Source organism: Monodon monoceros, unplaced genomic scaffold (genome assembly GCF_005190385.1).
Source record: "Monodon monoceros isolate NGI ecotype Baffin Bay Population unplaced genomic scaffold, NGI_Narwhal_1 Super_Scaffold_22, whole genome shotgun sequence".
NCBI lineage: Eukaryota > Metazoa > Chordata > Mammalia > Artiodactyla > Monodontidae > Monodon > Monodon monoceros.
The window spans coordinates 1,969,919-1,993,030 of record NW_021703779.1 but is presented as its reverse complement, the minus strand read 5'-3'; the positions used below and the strand labels follow the sequence as shown (position 1 = coordinate 1,993,030).

The 23,112-nt window shown below is 40.3% G+C and overlaps 1 protein-coding gene across 5 annotated transcripts in view; it reads right to left on the bottom strand.

The window, feature by feature from the left end:
- Nucleotides 1–23,112, bottom strand: part of ARHGAP6 (Rho GTPase activating protein 6) — a 489,643-nt gene that overhangs the window by 43,457 nt on the left and 423,074 nt on the right. For all 5 annotated transcript variants that reach the window (XM_029240473.1, XM_029240475.1, XM_029240474.1 and 2 more), the window contains 3 exons: nucleotides 12,677–12,748; nucleotides 5,794–6,050; nucleotides 3,328–3,523 (listed from right to left, as the gene is read on the bottom strand). In XM_029240473.1, the coding sequence (XP_029096306.1) occupies nucleotides 3,328–3,523; nucleotides 5,794–6,050; nucleotides 12,677–12,748 (525 nt within the window). The remainder of the gene's footprint in view (nucleotides 1–3,327; nucleotides 3,524–5,793; nucleotides 6,051–12,676; nucleotides 12,749–23,112) is intronic.

The window sequence follows — 23,112 nt, the reverse complement described above, 5'->3', positions numbered from 1 at the left end:
TTCTAGAATTTTTCAGTTAGAAACGATAATATCCATAAATATCCCATTTATCACTTTTATTTCTTATGAGCGTTATCCTGAATTTCCAGAATAATTTGAGAGAATCATGCTGAGAAGCTAGTTATTGCTGACTTGCATAAGTACATCTTGGTGCTTTGCACTTGGGTGGAATTTTGCTTTGCATCTATTCTCAAAAGACTTGTGTTCCTTCCTTGTTGCTGCCATCAATTCATCTGCCTTATAACTGAGTCCAACCCCCAGCCTAATCTATTGCTTCTACCCCTCTGGGAGCTTGAAAACAGGATAATCAAGGTATTAGAATCAAATACAGAATTATATTTCTTCGTCTATAAAATGAGCATAATAAGTATCCACCTCAAAAGTTGTTCAGTGATTCAATTAATTAATGTATATAAAATGCTTAGAATTCTATCTGGCATCTACTATTATATAGAGAGATATAGGCCCTAACTGAACTAAATGAGGCTTTTTGTGCAAAACAGAAAACTGTAATATAATAGTAGGTCTTAGCAATTTTAATTTTGGCTGCATTTATTTTCTTGTTGGTCCGATGGTTTCCAAGTGGCTGAAATTTCTACATAAGTATCACATAAGGGCACTTTCTTCCCAGGTGGGACTATTCCTTTGCCTGAAGTCCTCCATTCTGTTCAGAAATGCCCATTTCTGTGTCACTATTTCCTAAATTATAGTATTTTTCCACTCAGTAAAAGCGACTGTGATCCCAAAAATAACTAGCTAGTGACTGATTGCTATAATTCCTATGTATCAATTGATTATAACCTGTTTTAAGTTTTTTTAATTAATTAATTAATTTTAGGTTGAGCAGATGACAGCCTTCAGACAGCCAATGCCATTCTCTGACATAAGCTTTAGAGTCATTTTCCTCAAAGAGAAGATACAATCTAGGCATCTGGTAACCTTGACTTGAGACAGTCACTGTTAAAAACAGGTGTCCATCAAAAAAGGCATAGATCTGGCAAAGAAATGTGACTTTGCTGTACCCTGTGCCAGAAATGGATATGATCGCCTTTCTCTCCTTTTTGTCAGAAGCTGAAATGGAAACTAGAACCAGGGCACCTGAATCTCAGGCTTAGGGAATTCAAGTAATGAGGGCAGGCATAATAAGGACGAGGCCCCACCCTAAAATCAGCCTACATCCTTTAAGTAGAAGAGAGTTTGACTCTTTGTTACATTGTCTGCGTTTTTTTTTTTTTTTGTCGTTTTTTTTGTTTGAAATGTGTGCTTCGGGGAAATTAAGGATGCTTAAGGAACTTTGGCCTAATAGTGGAGAAAGCATTTGGGTGAAGTAAAAGTGAGGAAGGGTGGCGTACACGAATATATAGATGGAGTCAAGATAACTGTCCAAGACCAATTGTTTTTGTTTGTTTCTCTCTCTCTCTCTGTTTTGTTTTGTTTTGTTTTGTTCTTGTGTGTGTGTGTCCAAGACCAATTTGGGAGAGACTGAAAAGGTCTTTGACAAATGTCTATAAAGCTACAGTGAATCAAACTCTCTGCTACCCATTTCAAACACTGGCAAATGAAGTCTTACAAAAGAATTGTTTTTGAAATTTGCTCTTTTTTCATTGGTTTAAAGTGACCAAGATTAATATCTGTTTGAATTCGAAACTATCTCTTATTTTTCCAGAGCCATTTGGTCTAAACATCATGGAAACTCAGAGCAGAATCAGGGCCTTGAAAGATCATGTAGGTTTATCTTCTTTCCTTTAGGCCCTAAACTGCATTGCAACTATTTCCCCCGCACCCCCCAAAAAAAGTGGACTCCCCTGTTTTTTAGTAATCTTAAAGGAAATGCTATTTTACAAATTATAATTCATGAAAATTTATTTTCAAAAAGAAAATACAAAGACATGCCAAGTTTTCTTTCACAAAAGCAGTTACTCAACCTGGCACTGCATTTTTGCATGGTTAGAGTAGAATTTTCTCGTTTAGAATTCTTTATAGTGCTACAGTTCACTCTCTACATTCTTTATAGGGAAAAATTATAATTATAAAAGTATGAGTCGCTTTTTCTACCTCGTAGTAAAGTTTAGGCTGAATTTAAATATTCATGTAAATTCTTTAGGTGCTAAAAGCAACTAAAGAACTCTTTAGTTGCTAAGCTATTTTGAAAAATAATTCTGTTCAAGTAATACTGATTGAAACATTTACATTGTGTTATCATGATACTAAGTATTGGGAATTCAAAATGTCTAAGATATTTTTATTGATGTCCAGTTTACTTTCCAAGGAGAAGAGACAGATAAGAATGTACACTCACACACATACATATACATATTGAAATTTTGTATAAACAAAGTTTCAATACGTATTACTTATATTAAGTCACCCATATGATATCTAGTGATTTCCATATATAATGAATTGATTAAGAGACCTGGACATATCCTAGTCATTTTTATAAAGTCCCACTTTTATTAGAAAGAAATAGATGAGAATGTCAAGAGTAGTTATATCTATATGATAGCCTCAGAATTTGCTTTTCTGTTTCTTTTTTTCTCTATTATGATGTGTATATTATTTTTATAGTGAAAAAGCAATTACAGTGATCTATGTCAATTATTTCTCAATAAAACTGGAAAAAAGAAGCAATTATAAACTCTTCTCATGTCCATAAAACGCATGCTAACATTATAGCAAACAAATTCAGATCGCAGACATGGCTGTTTGATGAGCCAAAAGTCTAAAGTTCTGCAAAAATTTTAAAGAGCTGTAAAGTCAGCGTATTAAGTGGAACTGAGTTTCCAAAACGGTCACGATGAAGCAATCTTAAGTGGACAGCTTTCCACAAAAATGCAAAGAGCAATATAGAAAGAAACCTATTGTCCAAAACTGTGTATTTTCTATTCACTTAAGGAATGGTTCTCTAATCTATTTTTTTTCTGTAAGAAGCTGGACTATTATTTTTTAAAGGAAGCCTTGTGGAACCTCAATGTATAAAAAAGATAAAAGTGGCTCTGCTTTGTTTGCAGGGGGTCCTGAGGATAGTCCCAGCCCAACAGCCCTTGCCCTCCCCTCAATTCCTTGATCTCCAGGGTCACTTCTGAGGACTCTTTAGGGCTGGGGAGCCTGAATACCATCAGGTGGATTCGCGCCGCCCCAAATCTGGTTCAGCCCTACTGGGTTATGATAAGCAAACGTTCATATTTGTAAATTTTCTTTGCAAAGGAAATTTCGGCCTAGAGCCTGATCAAATGAACATCGAATTGGAATCGGGCGCTTGAATGAATGATGCCTGAATACATGAAAGTCTTCAGTACTTGACTGCTGACAAACAAGTTTGCTTACCATGTTTTTCTAGATGTTGACAGCAGCTGTCCACCAGCCTGGGGACCTGTCTGTAAATGGGATTCAGACTGAGTTTCTTATCTCTGGCTTTTTCTTTTTTGCTTTGAGCTTCGGCAGGCAAGGAGAGCTGTAACGCTTCTAGCAGTCGAGACTGATTGTCATCAAGATCGGTGATAGAATCCACTGACATTGCACCCTGCAAATTATACACAGACATGAACACAGAGTGCACATGGAGAAAATACAGACTGCTTCCCCCAACGCCATCCAATAAATCCTTTTGCCCACGACCACTAATCACACTCGAAATAATACTGTTTAATTGTGCGGTTTGTATTTTAAAAGGAAAAAAGGTTAGGAAACCTCCCCAGCATAGGGTAAGGTAATGACAGTTACAATTTCAACAATAGACAACTTCTTCCAAATGGAAGACAAGAGATGGCAAACATACAATTAAAATATTTTGACCCAACCACTTCATTCCTTGAAACAAGAAAAAAATCACATACTTGACGAATGAGGTAAAGTCAGAGAACTCTTGTGAAAAAAAAATAATTCAACTCTCGAAAGTAGATTTTAAAATAGGAGGATTCCATAAACAGTTTTAGTTTAGTTTTCCCCAAGACGTGACACAATGAACTTTATTAGGGGAATAGTCCCAGGAGACAGCTGTAGGGAAGTAGGGAAATGAGAAAGGGAAGTGAATGCAGCTAATGAAGGGGGCATCACCAAGCCTGTGACAAGCCTGTGATAAGCCTGTGACAAGCCTGTGGGCTGCTGGAGCCCAACTGCCCTGGGGACCTGGGAGACCGTGTACATCATGCACCCCAGAGCTATTCCTGCTAAGGAGTAAGGGAGTTGGGGGTATTTATACCACGAGTCTCAAGAGTCATTGATTAAAGACAACTTCTGGTAGGGGTAGGGAGGTGACATTAACGCCTTGCTACTTGCAGCCCGTCGTCTCCATAGGTGGGCGCCTCTGGCCATCAGAGAAAGCCCCCAGCCAAGAGATGACGTAATGACAGGTGGAAGGAGGGCTGGCACTCTAGGAACGGTAAAAGGCTGAGGGTAAGGGTGCAGGGCACCACTCATGTCTGTATGGCCACCCACCCTTTGATGAAGCATAGAGGAAGAAGTTGGCTGCTAGCAAGGCCTGGCCAGAGGGGAGGGCATTTGGGAGGCCCATTGCCTGGGCTCTAGATTCTCAGAAAGCTCATATGTGGCATTTTGGTGTCATTGCCACATAGGCTTATATAAACAGTCTGAGAGACTGCGCCAGGATTGGAAGAACAATTCTCTTGTCTGTAAGGTAGAGAAAGTGATGGGGGTCTGAATATGCCAACTTAGCTTTACACACGGTGAATCCCTGAAAACAGTGGTGGGTGGCTCAGGTGCCCCTGAGTCTTGGAGAGGTTCTAAATGTTGGAGGCTGATTGAGAACTGCAGATTTTAACTGGGAAGTGCCTCAGGTTTTTGGTTGTTTTTTTTTTTTTTTTTTGCGGTACGCGGGCCTCTCACTGTTGCGGCCTCTCCCGTTGCGAAGCACAGGCTCCGGACGCGCAGGCTCAGCGGCCATGGCTCACGGGCCCAGCTGCTCCGCGGCATGTGGGATCCTCCCGGACCGGGGCATGAACCCGTGTCCCCTGCATCGGCAGGCGGACTCTCAACCACTGTGCCACCAGGGAAGCCCGTGCCTCAGGTTTTAACTAGGGCAGTAGTCAATGGCTGGAGGTGGCAAAGATTTGGGGCTTCAGGTGAAAGGCAAAGGAGAGATCTCCCAGTGACCTAGGAAGTTTCAGAGATGCTTATCACCTGACTAAGCTAATCACCAACCAATTTGCCTGGAAACTCAGCTTTCCTGGATTGAAATTTGAAATGCCAAATAATAGCACACTGCCTGGAACATAGTACTCACTTAATAAATGGTACCATATTATTACAGTATTGATTTGAAAGAGGACATATGTGTGTGTGTGTGTGTGTGTGTGTGTGTGTTTCTACAGTTATGTTTGAGAAAAAAGCCATGTTCCGTTGGTAGAAAAAAATCTCATTGCTTATGAAGACCAGCAGCAAGTTCACTCGGCCAGGCATAGTTCTTGGATGAGATGAAGAGATTAACAAAAACACCTGGCCCTGCCCTCAAGCCTCAAAGTCTCATGGGAAATTCTGGTACCACAACAGAAGGTTACACTAGAGTAGGATCAGTGGTGATGTCGTAGAATGTTCTGGATATCACGGGTAAGCAAGGAGAGGCACCCAATATCTTTGAAAGAGGTCAGGGAAAGGCTGTGAGGGGTGTGTCAGGTGCCTTGGGGCCGGTGCAAATTCTCCCTGAATGGGGTTGTTGACAGATACCTGGACACAAACTGCATTTCCAGTTTTCACATGAGCCAAGACTCAGAGAATAACCTTAGAACTCTTCCGTTGTCCTGACATCGGGGTCAGAGCAAACACTGGTCAACTCACCCTCCTCCTGGCCCGAGGAGCCGGCTCTGGGGTACTGGGGGACGTTGACTCATTTGGTGTTTCCGAGGTGGAGCTGAGAGATGAGTTACTGCTTGAGAGTTCTTTGTTTTGTCTTTTATTTCCAAATGGGAGGAGGGAAGCCACAAAATCGGAGGCATCCTTCTGCTCGCCCCTCTGCGAGTCCTGCTTGAGTTTATAGGCCCGGTCGTTTGCGATGACTTGGGATAAGGGCATTCCAAACGCCTGTGGGATGAACTCTGGAATCAAAAACCAAACATTCACTTTCAGAGAAAGACTGCACCAGGGGAGACTCTCAGTCATGTTGCAGATCAAAGGGCAGACAAATTCCAGCGACTGTTTTCTGAAGAACTGATTCATCCATCAATATACGGAGATGACTGTTGAGTTTGTTAGAGTGGCTGAAGTTTCTATCTCAATAAAGAAAGCTAGGATGTATAAAGAGCATGGGTTTTAAAAATCTAAGCCTCGAGTTTTTCTCGACGTATCTCAAGTATGTTTAAAGGACATAACTTTATAGAGAAAGGTGACAGTTTTTGATAGGATGAACATAATACTTCATCCTCGTGAGTAAACGGTTTTACAAAATGTGTCTTTGATTGATGTCTCAAGAGCCCCCAAAGCTTACAAGGCCTGAGAAGACTCTGCGTATACATTCATTCAACTGTCACTTACTAATACCTACTGTGTGCCGTGTCACGGTATGCAGTGGGGAGTACAAAGCTTACAGAAAGTCCAGTCCTCGCTCTTGAAGGGTTCAGAGTGTGGGGTGACGTGGGGACTGGAGAATCAGATACGTAAATAATTGTAATGGTGTCTATCATGTGTGTAAGAGAGAGATGCCAAAAATTACTGAAATTCAGGTAAGTGGCTACACTCTGAGGTTCCCAGTCAAAGGGCTTCCAACATGTGAAATGACAACTCAAGAGACAGAGGAGCAGCTTGGGAATAAGTTTGTTCTTTTTTTCTTTGTGTTCTTTGTTCCCACATGCTGCCTCCAATTGCTGGGTTAGGGCTGTCACGCTCACGATCTATACTCAAGCCATTCTCCGGGCCACATGCAGAAGTGGATTCTCACCACTAAATATCCGGTGAAGAGCCCAGAATGTAATTTATTAAATCCTCCAGTAAGGACAATTTGGGGGAAGGAGCATAATGCAGAAACCTACGGCTTTATTTGGAGATGTATACACAATTGCATTCTGCATCTCTATAGTAAATCCACTTGTATACACGTACATTGTAAGCACACTGATCCTTAGGGCCACGCATTTTATTCGTAATATTTTAAATTCATGCTGAAAAGCATTAATAATTATATTAAATGCATTATTTCTTTGAGACTAAAAATTACATCTCCTAGCAGCAGAAAACTGGAGTCTAGCCTCTCCCTTGTTTTTATAACCCTTATGAATAAAACCAGAATGAGCAAGGGAAAACAATTCTAAGGTTGAAAATGCTAACATTAAATCAGGTGGAAAGAGGCTCTAAAAGGTTTTCCTCTTTGATCCACGGCAACATTTTGAACATCCCTGGGCTAATAGTCAAGTCTGCATTAAAAGCAGAAATGGCACTTGAGGGCTTCCCTGGTGGCGCAGTGGTTGAGAGTCCGCCTGCCGATGCAGGGGACGCGGGTTCGTGCCCCGGTCCGGGAAGATCCCACATGCCGCGGAGCGGCTGGGCCCGTGAGCCATGGCCGCTGAGCCTGCGTGTCCGGAGCCTGTGCTCCGCGACGGGAGAGGCCACGACAGTGAGAGGCCTGCGTACCACAAAAAAAAAAAAAGAAAAAAGAAATGGCACTTGAAAAGCCTGAGCCTCTTGTTCTATCAAAACATGCAATTCATTTTGAAGTGAAAAATCAAAACTTCAGCATTTCGGGATTTTTCAGAGGATGCTTATCATCCTCTATAAGTTTGTTAACTAGTCGGCATACGTTAATGCAAAAAACAATTCAGGCATTTGTTTTGAGGGATCAATGCGGACAGTGTAGCAAGATCCAATACTCACTACTGATAAAAGGTCATTTCCACTACTAGCAAAATTAGAAACCAAAGGGGACACCTCAGGGTTTATTGTGTAAATCAGTGCTATCTTGTCTATGGGAATAATCAAATAGTCTTCCTTCAAAAAGCTTGGGGCAAATCTAGGAACATGCGTATGGCAAGGCTGATAGCTACTTGGAATATATAAAAACTGTTGGTGGGTAATGATAGCAGAAAGGACACTGATAAATGTATCAAGTGACCTGTGTCTGCTCAAGTAGGCATACTCATAGCAGGGATTTAATGTGACATGAGGACTATTGATTCCTCTCCTAGACATTTTTTCCACATAAAGGAAACCAACCAGACTCGGCTAGAGATCTCTAATATCCTTGGAAAAAAGAAGCAAGATGGTTTCCTTTGGTATCTGTCATTTTTAATATCTAGAAGTCTGCCGCTCTACTTGTAAATTGGAATAACTGAATAGAAATTAAACAGATGGAATACATGAAGTCATTCTCCCCAAATGACTCTTTTATTTCTTTTCTTATTCCTGCTTTTCTCTAATAGGCTTTCTTTCCTGGCTGAGTTTATTTATTCTTTCAGTGGTAGTGTTTTGATCTAGTCTCTTTAGTTTCCCATTGCTTTCTCCAGAGAACTCTCTCACAAGCTTCAGAAAGGAGACAGATCTCTCTATGCTCTAAACTTGTGTCACAGTGTCTAGGTCCTGGAAAATTCTAGGCAGGGTTCCTTGAATGTGATTGCTTCTCAAAATATGGGTATTGTGAAACTGAGGACTCAGCCCAAGGCTGTTGAGCAAAACCCTCCTTTCTGTGTAAATAAAGTGTTGGGCACACATGCTTATCTGTGGGTTCAAAGCTCTTCTGTTGGGGAGGAGAAGGGAACCTACAGACTCTGTGTTGATAGCAGCTAATAAATTTGATAATGGGTTTTTCAAACCATAAAAATATTACCCAAGACTCAGTGTTCTGGGCCCAGGGACTGTGTGTATCGTGTTCTAATCTATAGTATGTGTTTACTAAGGAGACTGCATCCCCTGCTGTCCTCATTGGTAGAGACTGTCTCTGCTCCCTCCCCATGACCCTCAGGGCCAGGAGGTGGTGTGCTGGTCGCTCAGCTGTGCTTCAGCTTCCAGATCCTCTCCCTCCTGCTGTGTGGCAGAAACCTGGTGCCACTGCAAGCTGCCCCTGCCCCCATGCTCATCGCTATCTTCTATCATCACCGTCAGAACCCCCGTCTAACATCATCCCGGGAGACGTGGATGTCTACCCAAATGACCCATCTGATTCTCTGTCCTCACATCTCCTTGACTTTCTCCTCTCCTCTTACTTTTTCCTGCAAGCGACCTTTTTCACCAACTCCCTCGGTCCCATCCTGGACCTACCCTCAGCAGAAGTGATTTGGCCCCTGGAATCAGGCTTCCTTCCTCCACCGTGGTCTCACCCTCCCACCCCAAGTTCATGTTTTACACTGCAGTGTGGCAATCCATTTAAAGACACCATTAAGCCACCCCATCCTTAATTCACTTCGATGGCGTCTCAGTGTTCTTAGCATGCAGACCGGAAGTTGTGCTGCGGCCCACCCAGTCCTGTGCGAGGTGGCCCCTCCTATTCCTCCCTGGAATCACACCCCCCCTGTTTCTCTCATCTCCGGTAACAGCACTCAATACATTTTCTTTGAGAATTTCTAAAGAGTGATAATTGATACTTGATGTTTCTACTGTTATTTAACATGGCACAAAATAAAGTTGTATCAACTATTCCTACGTAGTGCTACTTCACAGCTCACGTATATTAACCCATTTAGACAGTGAGGAACAATAAAACACGGCATGATATAATTTCGGCACAAAGAAAGGTGCTAGACCTGAACCATCACCAGAGTTTATGTTGATAAACATTTCATCATCTGAAAATATCCTGTAGACAGGGGACCTAGCTCTCAGACTTAGGCCACAGTAAAACCTATTTCCCTTGTGCTCTGATTAGGAACCACAATAATTGGCACAAAGTAGCCATTTTAAAACCTTTCCCCAAGAGTGATTCTTTTTGACACGAGAAAGGAATTTTCTGAAGTTCTGAAAGTTTAAAAAATACTTTTTGGATGCCAAGTAATTTAACTAAGAGAAATGAAGAACCTTGGAACTATTCTGTATGAAAATATGTTTTCTGAACCAGCATCAATCCTGAATTACTTTCTGTATGGAAATCAAAAGTCATATGGGCACTGCTTAAGTGGCAGGAGGGACACAGAAGTGTCACATGATCTGCTGTATATTATGTTAAGGCAATTAAATAAAACACAGGACATGATTCATTCTGATTGAATCAATTAATATAGCAGCATATCAAACACTTAATGAATCGCTTTATTGGGAGAGCGATTCGATTCTAAAAAGCTGCTCCTATTTATTTTTAGATGACCTAACCCAAGAAGTCATCTAGAATTTCCTGTTTTCCTTCTTTTACTCTTGGATTCAAATGATTGTCATTTTTCACATGTGCAGCTGTCATGAACCCCAATGCTAATATTCAAACGGAAGAGAACAATGTGAAATGATCACAACCATGCGAGACCTGCACATTGCCTCATCACACCCCGGTTCCCAAGACATCCATGTAATGGATGCGTGGACACACACAGGACTTTATGTTCAGAAAAGATGCCATGTAATTAAGCTTCACTTAAGCCTAGGACATCACCTTTTTAACTATCATCGCTATATTTTAAAAAAACCTCTTTTGCCATAAATCCTGGTATTCTTCTCCTTAGTTGGATAGGTGATGTGTTTTTTCTTTGGAACCACCAGGACCTGCCTTCCTTTTCCCAGCCAGCACCCCTGTGCAACCCTATAGAACACTGCCAAGTTTTCACTGAGCCTATACAATACATAAATATGATTTGGTCTAAAATGTATAATAGTCCAGTGCATAGTGGTTGATTACTTCCCCTGGCCCTTCCTGCCCTACCCTCAGTTCCTGCTGTCTTCTTACATAAGCGAGCACACATACATCTCCCTCTGTTGAGGGAATTCAAACATCTGCAAAAAATGTTCACTGTGCTTAGTTTAGCCGGAATGGGCACTTCTGAAGAATCACCTCAAGTCTACATCGTGAGTGTTCAGATCCTAGTACCATTATCTTCATCCTAGAACAAACAACTTTAAAGATAACACATTGCTAACATCAGTCTGAACGATCCCTTTAATAACTCTATAAACACTGAGAATTGTCACGAATCCTCTAATCTCACGAGATAAAGATGGTCCATGGCAGGAACAGAATGAGTAAAAACTCTAATTTAATAAAGCTACGCTGGCTACTAACGTTCCTTTAAAAAATAAGGGTAAGAACACACGAACCAATTGAATACAATACAATTTATCAGACAAGGATAGGTATCTGGACAAGAGTTAATGTCTTTTGCATTCATTATGCCAGCAGTAGACTCTCCTGTGGTAGAAGGTGCCCTGGGGAGTATACTGGTTAGTATGGACCAGAGTTCGCTTCTTAGAAGGTGCACACTAGTAGTTTATAACATTACTCATGCTCAGCACCCCTGCAGACCAACGGGATCAGATTTTCTGGGGTGGGGGTCTGGGCACTGGAATGTTTAAAGGTTTCAAAAATTATTCTGCTATGTAGTCAGGGGTAGGGATCACTGCCATTTTCATGTCCTTTTCTTCAGTTTGAGGTCAACATTTGAAATGTCTGGAGATATTTTGGTTGGGGGTGGTGCTACTGGCATCTAGTGGTAGAGACCAGGGATGCTATTAAATATCTCAGACAATGTACAGGACAGCCTCCACGAAAAGTAATTATCCAGTCTAAAATGTCAATAGTCCCAAGGTTGAGAAATCATGCTCTAAGGGAAGTAAAACATTGGCTTTCCATTCTTTAGAATTCTTTAATCTCTTTTTAGTCCAAGAACCAGATGTCATGACCCTTTAGGCACAGTTCAAGATATGGGTGTAGAATCTCGGATCAACGGTGTGTCTCGGTCTTGTCTAATACTTATCACAAAGCATTTATTTTTATACCTTCAGTTTCATTGCCTTTCATTACTTTTCAAGCAGAAATTCGATCATTAGATAAAAGAACTCCAAGGTGAGATATATGGCTTTCCTGACTCTACACTCATTCCCTATGTCATATAAAATGGAAATACATTCGTATGACCACACCATTCAGCAGTCATTTCATATGAAACCATAGAAACAAGCCACAGAAAGATGTACTGGGTTAATGAGGCCCAGGTGTCCATTATGCAGGCTCAATGAATATTAGTTAAAAATGACCACAAATACCTCTGAAAGAGTGGCTAAACTCTCGGTTTCCTAAATAGATATAGAAGGGGACAGTATGAAGAGAGTCAACAATTCCCAAAACTGTACACAGGGCAAAAAAATAAGCGTGCTGTGATCTAACATCACATTGCTGAGAATGTCCCATCTTCAGTAGCCACGAGGGTGAGACTGTTTCTTTCCAGTAGTCATGGTGGGGGAATCCAAACTCCTTCTCATTCAACTAGCCCTGCCTAACTATCTGGATTTGCCAGACAGCTGGTTAGCGTTAGAGATGCTATCCACGGCTGCTCAACCTGGTTTTCCTTATGCATTGCTGATTGGCTAGCATCATAATTGGAACCATAAACTTGGCAGAAATCACTTTTTGCTCAAACCAGTTGAACTCATCAGTTCAGTACAGGGCCACTCCAACAGCCTTCAATGACATTCCATCGTAGAAATCCAGTTTACATAATAGAGCTGAACCACATAAATCAGGGCAATTCAAAAACCCCACCAAATTCAACCATTAGGCTCCACGGGAGATGCACTTGCTTTAGTTCATTCTGTCCTTTACCTCTGTCTTTGTTTTTCTCCTTCCCTAGTGAATCCAGTTTCTTTCTCAAAGATTTCTTTCGCTTTTGTCCATCTGTAAATATTAAAAGAATGAAAAGTTGTAAAAACAAGCATATAACTGACATTTTACATTATGAATAACTACATCTGAGCAAAAGCATGACTTCTCACTTTACTCAGAATTTGGCATTTTAAACAGAGTAATGGCCCTGAAAATACATGAAAATCCTTGACTCGGATTGCACACACAACCAGAATCTTGGTGTATGCCCTTAAATTGTGTTTCAATCATGGGAAGTACAGGAAACTTACCTCCTTCAGAAGTCATTTAGTTTTGACACTCAGATATGTTTGCTTTTTCTCTTACATGAGTCTCTTCCTATTCTTCATGTTCACGCAAACCAATGTTATCTCGAATAAAATCTCCATGAGAGGGGAGCGCCAACAATACATACGGCTTTGATATTCATGAGCTAGCAGAGTGTAACTGGATAAGGAAATGAATTCGGGGTCCACAGAACTCAAACCTAATTATTGCTGCACCATTTACTCATTACGTGACTTGGCACAAGTCTCAGGGTCCTCATCTGTAAAATGGGAATTTCGTGGAGTTGTTGCGAGAATTAAATAAAACAATGCATATAAAGTGTTTAATGGGGAGCCTGACACATTCCATAAATTCAGATCTACTTTCTTTTGGGGGGTTTCATAGTATTCCATAATATGCCTATACCATAATTTAATTAACCATCCCCCCCCACTGATGGACATTTGGGTTGTTTCTAATTTTTTACTAGAATAAGTAAGGCATTTATCCTCTTAGCATCTTGCACTTGCAACAAATGTACTTAACTGGTTAACTCACCAAATAATATAGATACCCCTCATATCAGTAACCAGCTGCAAATGAATTCCTAGGATATCATCATAAAATATTGGCAGCCATCATTGCAAGGATGTGTTTTGGAATAACGCAGCTGTCAACTTAATGTGTGGGAAGCGCAAATCGGGAACCCACACCGCTACCAATCAGGAGAAATGCAGCCCATGCTGCAAGGAAACTTATGTGTAAATGGGGGATGAAGAATTGTCTTTTTTCATAAGATATACTTAAAAGTGTAGTAAAGAAAGAGATTCAGCCCGATAAAACTTAAAGGCAAGACTCTGATTATCAGGAAAAGACAGACTAAGCATTCTTCAACAGAAATGAGGGTTCCTGGGATCCTCATGGGGCTGCAGATGTTCCCAACGCCTCCTCTCTGAATTCTTGGAGGCAAAAGACATCACAACATAACCAACAGGCACACTCAATCCCTCCTTCCTTTCAAAAAGCAAAGCAATATTTTTAACGTGATTCTCCTCCCATGAAATGGAAATCGTTCATAAGAGTCTTCACTCTTGCAGTCGTGAGATTTGTATAGATGAAAATTATGTAAATCAGTTGTGATGTGGCAAAGAGCCGTCAATCTCTTACACCATGTGTATGTTCTTATCTTCAGTGTCTAAACGATGATCTCACCATAGGGCCTTACATGGCTTGTTACATACAGACAGACATTAAACATACTAACTGCACAAGATTCTAATCTGTTCTTCAGATAGGACTGACAGGTATTTTACTTTGTAATACTTTGTTCATCACTAGTTCATATAAACAAATATATTTGACTATAACAAGATCATATTTCTTCAAAAAATTCTATCATTCCTTCATTTTAATATTTAGTTGACACAGAAGAATAACTAAACCATATATTAAAGCTTAAGTGCGGTGAGGGAGACCATCAAGACGGTGGAGGAGTAAGATGTGGAGATCAGCTTCCTCCCCACAAATACATCAGAAATACATCTACATGTGGAACAACTCCTACAGAACGCCGACTGAACGCTGGCAGAAGACCTCAGGCTTCCCAAAAGGCAAGAAACTCCCCACGTACCTGGCCGTGTGGCTGACAGGGTCTTGGGGCTGCAGGCGGGTGTCAGGCCTGAGCCTCTGAGGTGGGAGAGCCGAGTTCAGGACCGGTCTCAGCCACCGGAGACCTCCCGGCTCCACATAATATCAAATGGCGAAAGCTCTCCCAGAGATCTCCATCTCAACACTAAGACCCAGCTCCACTCAACGACCAGCAAGCTCCAGGGCTGGACACCCCACACCAAACAACTAGCAAGACAGGAACACAACCCCACTCATTAGCAGAGAGGCTGCCTAAAATCATAATAAGGTCACAGACACCTCAAAACACACCACTGGACACAGTCCTGCCCACCAGAAACCATAAAACAGGCACTACTCCCCTCCACCAGGAAGCCTACACAACCCACTGAACCAGCCTTAGCCACTGTGGGGCAGACACCAAAAACAACAGGAACTATGAACCTGCAGCCTGTGAAAAGGAGACCCCAAACACAATAAGTTAAGCAAAATGAGAAGACAGAGAAACACACAGCAGATGAAGGAGCAAGGTAAAAACCCACCAGACCAAACAAATGAAGAGGAAATAGGCAGTCTACCTGAAAAAGAATTCAGAGTAATGATTGTAAAGATGATACAAAATCTTGGAAATAGAATGGAGAAAATACAAGAAACATTTAACAAGGACCTAGAAGAACTAAAGAGCAAACAAACAATGATGAACAACACAATAAATGAAATTTAAAATTCTCTAGAAGGAATCAATAGCAGAATAACTGAGGCAGAAGAACGTATAAGAGACCTGGAAGATAAAACAGTGGAAATAACTACCACAGAGCAGAATAAAGAAAAAAGAATGAAAAGAATTGAGGACAGTCTCAGAGACCTCTGGGACGACATTAAACATACCAACATTCAAATTATAGGGGCCCCAGAAGAAGAAGAGAAAAAGAAAGGGACTGAGAAAATATTTGAAGAGATTATAGGTGAAAACTTCCCTAATATGGGAAAGGAAATAATCAAGTCCAGGAAGCACAGAGAGTCGCACACAGGATAAATCCAAGGAGAAACATGCCAAGACACATATTAATCAAACTATCAGAAACTAAATAGAAAGAAAAAATATTACAAGCAGCAAGGGAAAAACAACAAATAATGACAAGGGAATCCCCATAATGTTAACAGTTGATCTTTCAGCAGAAACTCTGCAAGCCAGAAGGGAATGGCAGGACATATTTAAAGTGATGAAAGGGAAAAACCTACAACCAAGACTACTCTACCCAGCAAGGATCGCATTCAGATTTGGTGGAGAAATTAAAACCTTTACAGAGAAGCAAAAGCTAAGAGAATTCAGCACCACCAAACCAGCTTTACAACACATGCTAAAGGAACTTCTCTAGGCAGGAAACACAAGAGAAGGAAAAGACCTGCAATAACAAACCCCAAACAATTAAGAAAATGGTAATAGGAACATACATATTGATAACTACGTTAAATGCAAATGGATTAAATGCTCCAACCAAAAGACATAGACTGGCTGAATGGATACAAAAACAAGACCCGTATATACGCTGTCTATACAAGACCCACTTCAGACCTAGGAACACATACAGACTGAAAGTGAGGGGATGGAAAAAGATATTCCATGCAAATGGAAATCAAAAGAAAGCTGCAGTAGCAATTCTCATAATAGACAAAATAGACTTTAAAATAAAGACTATTACAAGAGACAAAGAAGGACACCACATAATGATCAAGGGATCAATCCAAGAAGAAGATATAACAATTGTAAATATTTATGCACCCAACGTAGGAGCACCTCAATACATAAGGCAAATGCTAACAGCCATAAAAGGGGAAATTGACAGTAACACAATCATAGTAGGGGACTTTAACACCCCACTTTCACCAATGGACAGGTCATCCAAAATGAAAATAAGGAAACACAAGCTTTAAATGATACATTAAACAAGATGAACTTAATTGATATTTATGGGACATTCCATCTCAAAACAACAGAATACACTTTCTTCTCAAGTGCTCATGGAACATTCTCCAGGATAGATCATATCTTGGGTCACAAATCAAGCCTTGGTAAATTCAAGAAAATTGAAATAGTATCAAGTATCTTTTCCGACCACAAAGCTATGAGACTAGATATCAATTACAGGGAAAAATCTGTAAAAAATACAAACACATGAAAGCTAAACAATACACTACTAAATAACCAAGAGATCACTGAAGAAATCAAAGAGGAAATCAAAAAATACCTAGAAACAAATGACAATGAAAACACGATGACCCAAAACCTATGGGTTGAAGAAAAAGTAGTTCTAAGAGGGAAGTTTATAGCAATACAATCTCACCTCAAGAAACAAGAAACATCTCAAATAAACAACCTAACCTTACACCTAAAGCAATTAGAGGAAGAAGAACAAAAAACTCCCAGAGTTAGCAGAAGGAAAGAAATCATAAAGAGCAGATCAGAAATAAATGAAAAAGAAATGAAGGAAACAATAGCAAAGATCAATAAAACTAAAAGCTGATTCTTTGAGAAGATAAACAAAATTGATAAACCATTAGCCAGACTCATCAAGAAAAAAAGGGAGAAGACTCAAATCAATAGAATTAGAAATGAAAAAGGAGGAGTAAGAACTGACACTGCAGAAATACAAAGGATCATGAGGGATTACTACAAGCAACTCTATGACAATAAAATGGACAACCTGGAAGAAATGGACAAATCCTTAGAAAAGCACAACCTTCCGAGACTAAACCAGGAAGAAATAGAAAATATAAACAGACCAATCACAAGCACAGAAATTGAGACTGTGATTAAAAATCTTCCAACAAACAAAAGCCCAGGACCAGATGGCTTCACAGGCAAATTGTATCAAACATTTAGAGAAGAGCTAACACCTATCCTTCTCAAACTCTTCCAAAATATAGCAGAGGGAGCAACACTCCCAAACTCATTCTACAAGGCCACCATCACCCTGATACCAAAACCACACAAAGATGCCACAAAGAAGGAAAACCACAGGCCAATATCACTGATGAACATAGATACAAAAATCCTCAACAAAATACTAGCAAACAGAATCCAACAGCACATTAAAAGGATCATACACCATGATCAAGTGGGGTTTATACCAGGAACGCAAGGATTCTTCAATATATGCAAATCAATCAACGTGATACAGCATGTTAACAAATTGAAGAAGAAAAACCATATGATCATGTCAATAGATGCAGAAAAAGCTTTGGACAAAATTCAACACCCATTTATGATAAAAACCCTCCAGAAAGTAGGCACAGAGGGAACTTACCTCAGCATAATAAAGGCCACATATGACGAACCCTACATCGCTCTCAATGGTGAAAAACTGAAACCATTTCCTCTAAGATCAGGAACAAGACAGGCTGCCCACTCTCACCACTGTTATTCAACATAGTTTTGGAAGTTTTAGCCACAGCAATCAGAGAAGAAAAAGAAATAAAAGGAATCCACATTGGAAAAGAAGAAGTAAAATTGTCACTGTTTGCAGATGACATGATACTATACATAGAAAATCCTAAAGATGCTACCAGAAAACTACTAGAGCTCATCAATGAATTTGGTAAAGTAGCAGGATACAAAATTAATGCACAGAAATCTCTTTCATTCCTATACACTATGATGAAAAATCTGAAAGAGAAATTAAGGAAACACTCCCATTTACCATTGCAACAAAAAGAATAAAATACCTAGGAAGAAAACGACTTAAGGAGACAAAAGACCTGTATGCAGAAAACTGTAAGACACTGATGAAATAAATTAAAGTTAATACAAACAGATGGAGAGATATACCATGTTCCTGGATTGAAAGAATCAACATTGTGAAAATGACTATACTACCCAAAGCAATCTACAGATTCAATGAAATCCCTATTAAACTACCAATGGCATTCTTCACAGAACTAGAACAAAAAATTTCACAATTTGTATGGAAACACAAAAGAGCCCGAATAGCCAAAGCAATCTTGAGAAAGAAAAACAGCTGGATGACTCAGCCTCCTTGACTTCAGACTATACTACAAAGCTACAGTAATCAAGGCAGTATGGTACTGGCACAAAAACAGAAATAGAGATCAATGGAACAGGAAAGAAAGCCCAGAGAGAAACCCACACACATATGGTCGCCTTATCTTTGACAAAGGAGGCAAGAATATACAATGGAGGAAAGACAGCCTCTTCAATAAGTGTTGCTGGGAAAACTGGACAGCTACATGTAAAAGAATGAAATTAGAACACTCCCTAACACCATACACAAAAATAAACTCAAAATGGATTAAAGACCTAAATGTTAACTATCAAACTCTTAGAGAAAAACATAAGCAGAACACTATGACATAAATAACAGCAAGATCCTTTTTGACCCACCTCCTCGAGTAATGGAAATAAAAACAAAAATAGACAAATGGGACGTAATGAAACTTAAAAGCTTTTGCACAGCAAAAGAAACAATAAACAAGACGAAAAGACAACTCTCAGAATGGGAGAAAATATTTGCAAATGGAGCACCTGACAAAGGATTAATCTCCAAAATTTACAAGCAGCTCATGCAGCTCAATATCAAAAAAAACAAACAACCCAATCCCAAAATGGGCAGAAGACCTAAATAGACATTTCTCCAAAGAAGATATACAGATTGCCCACAAACACATGAAAGGATGCTAACATCACTCATCATTAGAGAAATGCAAATCAAAACTACAATGAGGCATCACTTCACACCAGTCAGAATGGCCACCATCAAAAAATCTACAAAAATTAAATGCTGGAGAGGGTGTGGAGAAAAGGGAACCCTCTTGTACTGTTGGTGGGAATGTAAATTGATACAGCCACTATGGAGGTTCCTTAGAAAACTAAAAATAGAATTACCATATGACTCAGCATTCCCACTACTGGCATATACCCTGAGAAAACCATAATTCAAAAAGACACATGCACCCCAGTGTTCATTGCAGCACTATTTACAACAGCCAGGACATGGAAGCAACCTAAGTGTTCATCGACAGATGAAGGGATAAAGAAGATGTGGCACATATATACAATGGAATATTTCTCAGCCATAAAAAGAAATGAAATTGAGTTATTTGTAATGAGGTGGATGGACCTAGAGTCTGTCATACAGAGTGAAGTAAGTCAGAAAGAGAAAAACAAATACCATATGCTAACACATATAAATGGAATCTTAAAAAAAAAAAAAAGGTTGTGAAGAACCCAGGACAGGAATAAAGATGCAGACGTAGATAATGGACTTGAGGACACGGGGAGGGGGAAGGGTAAGCTGGGACAAAGTGAGAGAGTGGCATGTACTTATATATGCTACCAAATGTAAAATAGACAGCTAGTGGGAAGCAGCCGCATAGCACAGGGAGATCAGCTCGGTGCTTCGTGACCACCTAGAATGGTGGGACAGGGAGGGTGGGAGGGAGACGCAAGAGGGAGGAGATATGGGGATATATGTATACGTATAGCTGATTCACTTTGTTATACAGCAGAAACTAACACACCATTGGGAAGCAATTATACTCCAATAAAGATGTTAAAAAAATTTTAATTAAAAAATAGAAACTGGAAAGAAAAAAAAAGCTTAAGGGATTTATTTTTCATAACCAGTGGCCAGATCCTAAATTTCAAACAAGTTGTCAAAGAACCAGAATACATGTAGGATAGGAGACATTTTCTTTTCTTTTGTTTTCTTTTTTTTTTTTTTGCGGTAAGCGGGCCTCTCACTGTTGTGGCCTCTCCCGTTGCAGAGCACAGGCTCCGGACGCGCAGGCTCGGCGGCCATGGCTCACGCGCCCAGCCGCTCCGCGGCATGTGGGATCTTCCCGGACCGGGGCACGAACCCGTGTCACCTGCATCGGCAGGCGGACTCTCAAGCACTGCGCCACCAGGGAAGCCAGGAGACATTTTCTTTTAAGATACACTAGAACAATTAAAAAAAAAATTTTTTTTTAACTAGAGGATGTATGATATATGTAGATGTGTATAAATATAAATGTACAGAGTAAGTATTAATGAAGAAGTCAACTCTCACATAACCAACAGCCAAGTTCAGATGTAGACTACAGCTAGTACCCGAGGAGTCCTCTGTATGCCTCCCTTCCTGTCACCCCTGGTAATCTCTGGACTGACTTTTGCAGTGTCAATTATCTGCTTTCCTTTATAGTTTTACCATCTATATATGCATTTATAAAGAATATAATTCTGTTTTTATCAAATTCATAGAGATGGAATCATACTATAGGTATTCTTTCTTGCCTCATTTATTTCATTCATCAACACTTCCTAAAATACACCCTGTTGAGGCAGGTAGCTGTAGGTGATTGCTATTCAGTGTTTTCTTGAATGAATATACCACAGTTAATTTTCCCACTGAACTGTTGATGGAAATTTGAGTTGTTTCTAGCTTGGGACTATTAGGAACAATGTTTTTGTTCATGTCTTCTTATGTACAAAAGTCTCTCTGAGACAGCAGTTCTTAAAGTGTGGTTCTAGCACTAGTAGCATCAGTATTACTTGGGAACTCGTTAGAGATGGGGATTCTATGGTCCCACCCCAGACCTACTGAATCAGGAACTCTGGGGTTGGGGCCCATTGAGCCCTCCAGGGGATTCTGGTTCACACTAAAGTCTGAGAACCACTGTTCTAGGATATATATGTAGAAGCTGCACATCCAGGTCAGTGTGCATGTAATCCTAGGCTTTTAGGAGGTAACAATGAACTGCTTTCCAAGTAGTTTTCCTAATTTATACTCCCACCAGTAAGAGAGTTTCCATAGTTCCACAAGGATACTATGTATTTCAAACTCCAAAACTCTAAACAATATCTTGAAGCCTCCTTATAGGAAAAATATGATCTTTGTGAATATTGGTCTATCATAAAAAATGCTTAGCTATTTACAACAAATATTATACTTTCACTTAATTAGATAGAGGTGAAATTTATTAATAGGCAACTAGACAAAATGATGGATGATGTGCAATAATGTGTAAGGAGGCACTGCTTTAGCCATTTTCTCATTTAAAATCCTCAGGAAAATAAAAAAAAGAAAATAGATAAAGTAAAATCCTCAGGAAAAGTGACCAGAGCTGTGCAATAAAACTAGTCACTCCTCTTCTCCCCTGTGATCGATCAGTGGTTTGTTGATTGAGTCTCCAGTTTTTGAAGAATGTCTTTTGTTTCCATAGAGCATAGAGAACCTGCTCAAGAGACTGCCGTATTATGTGCTTGCAACCATACAGAATATTTTGTGTTCAACCAGTTCCTCGGATGCCAGTAAGTGGGTTAAGGGCCATTCCATCTTTTAAAGAAATTCAAGCTTCCTAACTACCCACACTGCACAGCAATGTTTTTATAATGCAAATAGTGATGAGTGTATGCTTACTAACTGCTCTCAGAGTGGGCACTGTCTTACGGACTACAGAGACCTGTAGAGAAAACTGGGGTCGCACGTCCTGATCAAAGCCATCTTGGAACAAGCCCTTGAGGACTGCCCTCCACGTGCCTGCGGGAGACCACATCCTAGATGGGAAAGCCCACAGACGTACACGACACAATAGCAGACAGCAAGACAGCAAGCCTTCCGCATGCGAGTGACCACAAAGCAAAGGAATCATCGTTATGGAGTGCGGTTAATCTGGCCATCTTGGGGGAGGCCAGTACCAAACAGGGTCTCCAGGAGGGCTGACAACAAGAAAACATTAGCTTGCTCCCCTAGGACAAGGCTTTTCACGGCCTCACTCGCTGTCAGCTAGTGTTCCAGTTTAAGGCTTGTTGGTTTTTCTACCTAGACGAGAAGCTCTCTGAGGGTAGCACCATGTCTCCTAGGCTTTTGTCTCCCTCCAAGTAAACAGCACAGGGCAAGGCACGCCATGAGGAATTGTCAGCACTGTCCATGGCCAGAAGTCAAATGGAAGTTTTGGGTTGGTACCAAAGAGAACCCAGGACCACTGAAGTACACAACTCCTAATTTTAATCAGATCGGATCAGATTCAGAGAATACAGGTTATTAAACAGTATGTTCCATATTAAGCTGATTCTAGAGATAATAATGATAAAAAATATTGTCCAAAGAAAGATTTGTTTTTGGTGATAGATGGAAGAGTCAGGGTTACTTTGGGGGCATGGCTCTTGCCTGCAAGGGGGCAAGAAGAAGCTTCCTGGAATACTGGGAATGCTCACTGTCTTGATCTGGTTGTCGGGTACATGGTCCGTGCATATTAAAAACCCATTGAGTCGTACGTGTGGACATTCATATTTATGTACATTACTATATATACGTTATTCCTCAATAAAAATAACAAAAGACTTTGTCATTTTTACAGAATGGCACCAACATAAAAATTGCTTTAACTGAATGGGGCTGAAAACTCAGCAAGAAAGTCCTGCAAAAGAAAGTTCTCCCATGTCTAACTTTTCTAAATATCTGAATGCCCATGATCTCATCCAGCTACCACAACTTCCCCGTGAC